Raw genomic sequence first — 10,375 nt, 5'->3', positions numbered from 1 at the left:
GGTCTTAAAGGTACACCTTGTTTGTGGATTTTAGGTAAACCATACAGACTAGGTGTGGCCTCCCCTGGGTACAGTCTGTGGTACAGAAAACGGTCAATAGCCTTGTCCTGTTCCAAAATTTTCAGGCAATCTATTAACTTCTTCTTGTAACCACTTCCTGGATCTCTTTTCAGAGGTTCATAAGTGTTTACGTCACTAAGGAGTGTCATAACTTTCTCATGATAGTCTTTCTGGTTCAAAATCACTGTGCACCTTCCTTTGTCTGCTGGGAGAATTATGAAGTTTTTGTCCTTGCTAAGAGTGGTGAGTGCATCCCTCTCCTCTCTACTGATGTTGGAAGGTGGTGGTTTGGCATTGCTGAGGCAGGATAAAACTTTGATTCTGAGCTGTTCTGCTTCACCCTCTTTCATTTTGTTGTTGCGGATGGCTGATTCTGTGGCTGTGATCATCTCCACCAGAGGAATTGTACTTGGTGCAACCGCAAAGTTCAGTCCCCTGGCAAGAATCTCTGTCTCCGGCTGGGTGAGCTGTCTGTCAGATAAATTCTTCACCCACTTTTCTGTCTCCCTGGCATGTAATTGACTACTGGAGTGTTGTCCTACACTGAATGTGTTGTTATTGGAATAATGATGGTGTTGATGAGTTATTAGTAAGTTAAACTTATTTTGTTGTCAAGTCTTGGACTTGACATGCTGTGCTAAGCGTGCCTGATCTGTACAGTCCAACACTTGCTGAAGTGTGGTCTGATCTAGACACATAGTTAGTTTCTGTTTAATGTGCTCTTCTTTGGCCTTCAAGGCCTCAATAGTAAAATTGGTCTGTCTCACCCGTTCATTCAGCAGCTGGGTTTGTGCCTTCTGAAGGATCTTGCTTGCCCGGTGCCCGCTGACCGAAGATTTTAGTTCCAGGCTCTTGGGAATGATGCCACTTTGTCGACATCTGAGGTTGAATCGCAAGTGGTTCCTGTAGTCTGCCCTCTTCCTTGCTTTTTTCTCAAACTCTCTTACTAGTTTGAGGCAATCCTGGCCAAAGTGATTCAAAATATCCTGATGCATGCTCAATAATCCAGGTAGAAAAATCCAAAAAAGTTCTATCTGGTCCTCTGGACATTCAAAAAAAACAAAAACAAAAAACAAAACAAAGCAAAAAAATCTAGAAACGTTTCGTTTCTCATCCAAGAGACTTCCTCAGTCTGAGGTGCTGTTTTCAGCTCAGTCTCTTAAATAGCACCACCTCAGAGTGGATCAACCAGTTTGCTGCCAAACCCAGCAAACCAAAACCAGCTGATCACATGCTCAAGAAGGACCATCAGCCTAACAATGGGTCATTAGCACACTGATGGCTGTTTACTGTTCACAGAGGGCTGAGTGATTCTAGCAATCACAGCATTGTAAGAGGGGGACAGTTGAACCCGGAGGCCTCCACCCCTGTTTAACGATGGACGATTTCTTTTCACAAAGATGGCCTCCTTTACTCCTCTCTCAACCATAGTTCCTCTCTGTCCAGGATGTGAACATCTTCATCCCTGAAAGAGTGACCTCTGGCCTGGAGATGAGTGTAGACCTCAGAGTCCTGGCCTGATGATGTTGATCTTCTGTGCTGGGCCATCCTTTTGGCCAGTGGCTGTTTAGTTTCCCCGATGTAAGAATGATCACCCTCCTGACACTGAACAACATACACAATATTACTCTGTTTGTGCCGGGGGACTGGATCTTTGGGATGAACCAGTCTTTGCCGTAATGTATTTTGGGGTTTAAAAGCCACTGGGACGTTATGTTTAGAAAATAAACGTCTCAGATTCTCTGATACTCCCTCAACATACGGAATGATCACTGGTCTGGGTCTGGGTTCCTCCTTTTCACCTGATGTCCAGGTTGTTCACATCCTGGACAGAGAGGAACAATGGTTTGAGATAGGAGTAAAGGAGGCCATCTTTGTGAAAAGAAATCGTCCATCATTAAACAGGGGTGGAGCCTCCAGGTTCAACTGTCCCCCTCTTACAATGCTGTGATTGCTAGTATCACTCAACCCCTGTGAGTAGTAAACAGCCATCAGTGTGCTAATGATCCATTGTTAGGCTGATGGTCCTTCTTGAGCATGTGATCAGCTGGTTTTGGTTGTCAGCAGCAAACTGGTTGATCCACTCTGAGGTGGTGCTATTTAAGAGACTGAGCTGAAAACAGCACCTCAGACTGAGGAAGTCTCTTGGATGAAAGACGAAACGTTTCTAGATTTTTTTGCTTTGTTTTGTTTTTTTTTTTTGTTTTTTTTTTGAATGTCCAGAGGACCAGATTGAACTTTTTTGGATTTTTCTACCTAGATTATTGAGCATGCATCAGGATATTGATAATGCATATATTTTTCCTATCTAAGGCTTTCAGCACTTCAGAAAGCAACTTTTTTTAAGGATAACATTTCTTTAAGAGTTTTAGTCTCTGCCTCAGCAGGCAGACCTGTAGGCTGGTTTAGACATAACACAGATAACATGCATGTTAGGCTGCCTTCAGGTCCAGGCCTCCCTTGTAAAAGAGATCTGTGATCTCAATGGGATTTGCATGGTTAAATAAAGGTGAATAAATAACAGTTTATTAATCCCAAAACAACTTCTTGGTCATCAGATAAACTGAGATTTCAATGTATTTTTAGACTTAAGTGGAAATTATTCTGTTTTCACTTGAGAGTTGTAGTGAACTAAGCTTCCGGTCAAGACCTGCCTCTGAAGACCTTCATGGGACAGGAACTGTTATTTCATTGATTTAAATCCAGAAATACAAATTAGCTCATCCAGAGACTTTCTAATTGTATCCTGAACTAATCAATTGAAAGAACACTCTCTTTTTCATATTATCATTACTATTTTACAATATCTTGATAATCAAAAGTGTGTTTAGTTCATACCATTTTTAAATGTCGAAGTGAACCACTCATTTTAAATCAACTGTGAAACAGTATTAATGATTTTTTAATCCTCATTCAAATTAGAAATCAAGTTAAATGTCTGTTACAAAGTAATTATGCATTTTTGATCTTCTGTCTGAAATGAGAAAGGTGTGATGTCAGTCAAAAGTCGGAGACAGTCGCAAACAAGTTTGTTGGAATGAACTGTCATGTTTTTAAACCTCTCAGACAGAAACAAGAAAACTGACACCTTTAGTTTTCTCTCTTCTTCAAAAAATTTCTCTGTCTGTTCCTAAACATCTCCGCTGTTTTTCTGACTTGTAATGACCCTCTGACGTCACTAAAACCACACCCCTGTTGGTTCTTTCAACCAATCAGGACTTCCCAAAAGTGACTGGAAGCAGAACTCTTTAAAAGTCGACACTTCCTAGTTCCAGTAGAACAGAAGTTCCAAAAGTGCGGAGGGAAAGTTCTAGAACAGAAGTTCCGAAAGAGAACAGAAGTTCTGAAAGTTCTGAAGTGCTGGAGTTATTTGGGAGTTCTTCCAAGTCTAGTTGGGATTATGGAATGACCACATCTGAGTGGAACCACTGACGGACTCACAGCTCATGTGAGTCCACCCGGGAGGTGAGCGTGTTGTTGAATGGAGTACCGTCACTACTTCGGACGATTCTCAGCCATCCTAAGGAGACGGTGAAGGTAGCGCTGAAATGGAACTCCGTACCGGAGCTGACCTATCTTCTGCAAAGGTAACGAGTCGCTTCACTACCGAGTGTTCCGGGGCTGAGCTGGGGTTGGATGAACGGTGCCATTCCTCGTCAACACACTTTCCCTCATCCATCTTTTCCCTCCATTTAAACTCCTTCATTTCCCATCTTTAAAACTCTTCTATCTTGCCAGTAATTAATCCAGATATCTTCAGAAATGTCTGTTGTTTTTACTAAGTAAAACGTGCCAAGTTTTAGCATCAGAGCCGATCAGTCTAATCAAGTGTACAATGTTTGATGTTAAATTTTGATTCTGTTAATAAATGACCACATTTATTTTGATGGGTCAAAGAAAATTAACGTCTCATGTCACTGATTAAACCATTTACGCACAGTACCTCTGTCACATATCTGTCAAGTAGCTCGAAAAAGTGAGAACCCGTTATTAAATATTGATTGTAGTGGAGCTCTGAAGCTAACTGAAGCTAACCTAGCCCTATCTCACTACAGAGTAAATCTTTTTGTTTGTCAATAGGAAAACAATATTTCCACACATGAACATTGCGTCCTGCCACGTTACTAAAGTCATGATAACAATGCCTAACGTTCCAAATCCTGATGGATAAAAATGGTTGGACTCATGAAGAAAGGTTGCTTGTTTATTAAAATTTGTTGTATCTTTGGTTCGATCAGAGTTCAGTAATGTATAAATATTTGTGTGTAACTCATTAAGTGGAAAACAGTCATTACACCACTGGCCGTGTCTTGTATGACCTTTCTGATGACCTCTGTGGAGCCGTTTCACTCCACTTATCTCTTCTACAAATAATTGACAGCCTTGAGCAGTCATTAGATTTTTTTCTGTGTTCAATTCAGATTAAAGCCACAAACAAATTTCACCAGTTAATGCAAATACCCTGCTTTAATGTTATATAATTACTATTTTATTAACGTTCTGTTGCCACTGAACAAAAAAACCTGTTGTATTTCGGCATCATTTAAGTTGATGAGATTTTTTTTTATATTTGGTGAAATCAAGGGTAATAATATCCTGATGCATGCTCAATAATCCATAGTGTATCCATTAATCCAAGTGTAATAATGTGCTTTAATCTTTCAGCAGCCACAGCAGGGGGCAGGGGTTTGGAGAGTACAAGTTGTGCTGAGAACTCAGCACCAAAACCTGTTAAAACTAGATTTTATAGCTTTTCTCTCCACATAAATTAAATCATAGCTGTCCTGCCGGTTGGCCATTCAATGTTTATGCGTTGTTTTTTTTTTTAACCAAATCAACTAATGAGTATGTAACTTGGATAAGAACCAGCAGATATAGCAGAGATGAGGCTATGATAAAAGAAGGAGGTAGTGCAGGATCACGGCTAAAACAAATGAGGAGTGAGGAGATTTAAAACAAATCTGACTTATGAAGATAGATAACAACCAGCGAATCCCACAGCGCCTAATGAGCAAGAATGATAGAGCTGCGAGGTGACAGAGTGAGAAACAGAGATGGAGTGCAGTCAGTGCACGGATAGAAAGGATGCTAAGAGTTTCATAGGCTCACTGAGTGATGTGGGAGATGAAGCAAAGATGCAGCCCACAGTGATGGAAGGAGAGCGTTTGACTACCTGCTTCAGGAGTGTGATTGATGGTGTATGGCTTGGAGATGGAGAGCCACTCAGGGTGATTTCATTTGGGCACTGGGAACTTAGATAGCTTAGCATAAGCTAATTCTATTTGGCCTTTCTCTGGCTTTTCCAGTGATTTTGCTTTAATTTTCCATTAATCATGTTGAGTAAACTTCATTCTGCTGCTCCCAGGTCAGTTTAATACTGATAATGATCCCAACTACTCTATCAGATTTAGAAAACTGCTCAGAACTGAAAGTATTATTCTGCACATTCTGTTCCATTAAAGTAAAAAAAAAAACATTCATGGGCACAACACAACTTTGTGCATGTTTTTCACAACTCTTACATCACTTTAAGCTCCAGTTTATTTATTTGCTTGTTTTCTTATTTAGTTATCCCAAATAATAAAGCATCTGGTAAAAAAAAAAAAAATCCCCTGGATGCCTCCCTGGTACGGTGTTTTGGGCATGTCTAACTTGGAGGCGAGCCCAGGACACACTGGAGAGGCTATACCCCAGTTTATTTTTTACAGGACATAAGATTTATATTGTATTGACTTATATTATATCTACACATATTGTGCATATTGTCTTTTTCCAAATTTGTATATTCTGCTTCTTTTTGGATTATTGCATATGCGTCTTTTCTTCTGTATAATTAGAACATGCTACTGAATGCCTCAAATTCCCCCCGGGGATTAATAAAGTGTCTGTCTGTCTGTCTCTCTCTCTCTCCCTCCCTCCTTCCCTCCCTCCGTCCGTCTGCACTTTTGCATGTCACTGTTGTTGGTTGATTTTTTTCCTATCAAAAACATCAATGATCATAAAGTTAATAAAAAGATAGTAGGAGCTACACTGAAGCATTCATTCAAGGAAACGACACAGATTATATTATGTGTTTGGTAAAACTATGTCCCTCTTCAGATTAGATGCTTCCCCTCCCAAAATAATCACTTCCTTTGGTGTTTCTCTAAATAACATAAACATGAAAGTACACTAGAAACAGGAAACTAAGCACGAGGCAAACTGCATATTAAACTGACAGCACTTTGGTTCACATTGTTGCTCCTTTAAGTGCATTATAAATAAAGTGGTATGGTATGATATGGTATGATATGGTATGATATGGTATGATATGGTATGATATGATATGGTATGATATGGTATGATATGGTATGGTATGTTATGATATGGTATGATATGGTATGGTATGTTATGGTATGGTATGGTATGATATGATATGGCATGATATGGTATGATATGGTATGGTATGTTATGGTATGGTATGGTATGGTATGATATGATATGGCATGATATGGTATGATATGGTATGATATGATATGGCATGATATGGTATGATATGATATGGTATGATATGGTATGGTATGTTATGGTAGGGTATGGTATGGTATGATATGATATGATATGGCATGATATGGTATGATATGATATGGCATGATATGATATGATATGATATGATATGATATGATATGATATGATATGATATGATATGATATGGTATGGTATGGTATGGTATGGTATGTTATGTTATGTTATGTTATGGTATGGTATGGTATGTTATGGTATGGTATGGTATGATATGGTATGGTATGGTATGGTATAATATGATATGATATGGTATGGTATGGTATGATATGATATGATATGATATGATATGATATGATATGATATGATATGATATGATATGGTATGGTATGGTATGGTATGTTATGGAATGGTAAGATATGGTATGATATCGTATGAATATACTGTACAGTTTGAACTGTAAACCCAAAGTTGGCAAATACAGTACAACAACAAGAGCTGAGTTTGTTGTTTAGACTGAGGATGAAGTGGAACCTGTTTTGTGTCACATTAAACTACAAGACCACAGAAGTGCAGGACAGTATTGACTCAGTCATTTCAAAATTCTCCTTGGAACCCATTTTTTTATACTAATTGGATTTTAAAATGTACTGTTTGTGTGGACACAAGACTGAAACAATAAAAACTTATACTTATTTAGAAAAACTATTCCCGTGTGTACAGGGATGTCTCCTGATTTTCTCTGGGTTTTACTGAGGACAACACAAATCCTTTACCGTATTAAATAGCCCAACGTCTAGTTTTAACTGAATTACATAAGCTAACCATTTGTGTGTAAGCTTAGTTTTTTTTCTGATAATGAGTATTTTGTTTACAGAAGATTCACAAGACGATTGTTTCATCACTACATCCATCTAGCTAAATCCCTAATATCCCTGCAGGTGACTGAAATAACTTTTCAGAGACATTGATTGCTGCTCGTTCTGTGGAGGAAATAAGCTGCAGGTAGTGCTGCTGTCTGCAGTAATTTACCCCCTGGTGCAAGAGCAGCAGTACTTTGTATTAGTCTCCCTGCTTCACACTGATAATTCAGCCAGAAAGTCATGCATGTCATGACACTCACGTACTGTAGTTCCCTTTTAAAAGTATTTTTCTTCACATAACAGTAAATGCAAGTGGCTTGTCACAAACCATGCATGTTCTTTAAAATTATTGCCAGTGTAAGTGAGACAAAGACTTGGCTTTACACATGGAATTAGTTGCAAATCTCATTATTCAATAATTAGACAATAAAAAATAGTAAACATATAAATTGTTTAAACTAAGAAATTGCACTTTTTTGAGGGGGAAATAAGGTAATTTGATGGCAGCAACAAATTTAAAAGTAGAAAAGTTTGGGTTTTTAAAAAAAATAAAAAAACAAGTGTTAAGTAAAATATATAAAGCCATTGCCTGATGCTGCTTATGAGCATGCCTTGACCAAAGTTTTGGAACAGCTGAAATTTAGACCTAAAAGTATTTGAAACCAGTATGCCTCTACACAGAAGTTTCTCATGAAACAATCATCTCCTGAAGGTCATAAACAGTTATAAATCTAATTAGCTGTAATAGGATGAAGTAATCAGGGTAGTTAAAAATTATGGAAGACTAATTGTAATCAATAATGTTAATAAATAATATATTGTATAATATTTTCAGATGTAGATTTATTTTTGAAGCACATCATTTCTCATAATTTTTGCCATCACATCCAGCTGACCTTAATAAAAACACCAGAACTGTTATTTCTCAGTTAGATTTACAGATACTGACCTAAAATGTGGTGTAGAGACTGATGACACTCGATTTGAGCTCTAACAGACTGTGCAAGAACTGTCTGTTAAGAAAATTTCCCAAAAACCACTGGATGGATTTTAGTATAACTTTAAGAAAATAATCATTGTATGTTTATCTACAATTTCTTTAAGTCAACCCAATTAAGATATCTGCCTCAGCTAATCAAACTTACTAGGAATGTAAAGATCATCCAATTCGTTCCAGTTCACAATAGTTTGTGTGCACAATGCATCTGCATCTGTAACGCAACCGTAAACTCATGCAGTTTCTGAATTAAATTTAGATGCATCAATTTATTAAGTCTTTGTGCCACTAAAATCTGATGTGTTTAACAAATAAAGTCGACAATCCGGTTTGAGCCTGCTTAGAGTCTACCTAAATCAAGGTGGTCAGCAATAACAGTATGGGCCTTTTTCTTCTGACTTGCCCTCATCGAAGACAGTCGCTCTTCTTCCCTCTCTCCGTCCCTGCATTGCTTTCTGTCTTGTGAACCTTTTTCAGAGCCCCTTTTTGCATACCTTCCAAATTGTAAACTATGGATTTGTTCAGCTGGTCTCTCAATGCAATTGATCAAATTTTCTCACAAGGAGACAGGGTGAAGGAGAGCCCTCTTACCTCAGAACATAATTAGATTTATGATAACTGGACTCTGCTTTTTGGAGTCAGTGGAAATCTGGATTATTGACAAATTTGGAAATGCCAGCAGCTGTTTAAGCTGTCTGGAATGTGTGTGCCGGGCTTGACAACACTCATACTCTGTGCGAACTATCTGTGGACCTGTATCAGAGCTGAGCAGGCAGGACTGGGGAACTTCTGGTTGTGTTCACGGATGGTTGGAAGGAATAGATCTTGGAGAAGTTGTAAACCTGACTTTGGTGTAAATAATCACAATTCGGCTGTTTGGAATTGCCATGAGCTGTTCTAATGAGACTGTAAAGGCAGACAATTTTTTTGCTCTTACACAGTGCCCTGTGTCCAAGGACACGGTGTGAGAGATTATTTTGTTTTTTAATACCTTCTCTCCTCCTGTTTTCTCCCCTTTTCTTATCTAAGCAATAAGAGCAGTGCTTCATAGAAGCCGCAGCCCCGGTACACTTCCGTCTACCCTTCAGATGGTTGTACGGAACGTAATTTCGCTATACTTAACTATGCAACAACAATAAAGCTGATTCTGATTCTGATTTATTTTGACTTGGGTATTGGGCCATTAGTTTCAAAGTATAAAAGTGAAAGAAACAGCAGAGAAATGGGTCCTCTGTTGTGTCTGACAGTAGTCATGGTGAAGCTCCCTGATGTCCGTCTCTCGAGGAGGCAGAAGATGAGTGATTTTGGCTGCAATGAGTGAAAACAGATGTTATCACAGAGTCCCACGCCCCTGAATCTGAATCTGTTCTCATCAAACAAACCCCTCCTCGGCCTGTTGGCATTGTTTTTTGTGTTTCAATGGGGAAACCGACCCAGCAGGCTCTAGTAAAAGGGCCCTGTTCGATTTTGTTTTTCTAGAGACTGTAGCTGGCAAAGTTGGGTACTTCTGCACCTCACCGCCGAGTCTCGTATCAAGTGTCGTATCGAGTCTCGTATCAAGTGTCGTATTGAGTCTCGTATTGAGCATCGTATCGAGTCTCGTATCGAACGTCGTATCGAGTCTCGTATCGAGCGTCGTATCGAGTCTTGTATCGAGCGTCGTATCCAGTGTCGTATCCAGTGTCGTATCGAGTCTCGTATCAAGTGTCGTATCGAGTCTCGTATCAAGTGTCGTATTGAGTCTCGTATCAAGTGTCGTATCGAGTCTCGTATCAAGTGTCGTATCGAGTCTCGTATCGAGTCTCGTATCAAGTGTCGTATCGAGTCTCGTATCAAGTGTCGTATCGAGTCTCGTATCGAGTCTCGTATCAAGTGTTGTATCGAGTCTCGTATCAAGTGTCGTATCGAGTCTCGTATCAAGTGTCGTATTGAGTCTCGTATCAAGTGTCGTATC

At 39.1% G+C, this 10,375-nt stretch overlaps 1 protein-coding gene across 1 annotated transcript in view; it reads left to right on the top strand.

Moving 5' to 3' along the window:
- The window catches only part of LOC119426017 (trafficking protein particle complex subunit 9), a 505,336-nt gene that overhangs the window by 441,293 nt on the left and 53,668 nt on the right, over positions 1 to 10,375 (top strand). Inside the window, exon 7 of the mRNA XM_037693579.1 lies at positions 9,901 to 10,370. Coding sequence (XP_037549507.1) covers positions 9,901 to 10,370 — 470 coding nt within the window. The remainder of the gene's footprint in view (positions 1 to 9,900; positions 10,371 to 10,375) is intronic.

This window comes from Nematolebias whitei, chromosome 19 (genome assembly GCF_014905685.2).
Source record: "Nematolebias whitei isolate Nwh7 chromosome 19, NemWhi1, whole genome shotgun sequence".
NCBI classification, from domain to species: Eukaryota; Metazoa; Chordata; class Actinopteri; order Cyprinodontiformes; family Rivulidae; genus Nematolebias; species Nematolebias whitei.
Note: the sequence above shows the minus strand (reverse complement) of the source record. Positions and strands in the feature narration are given on the sequence as shown.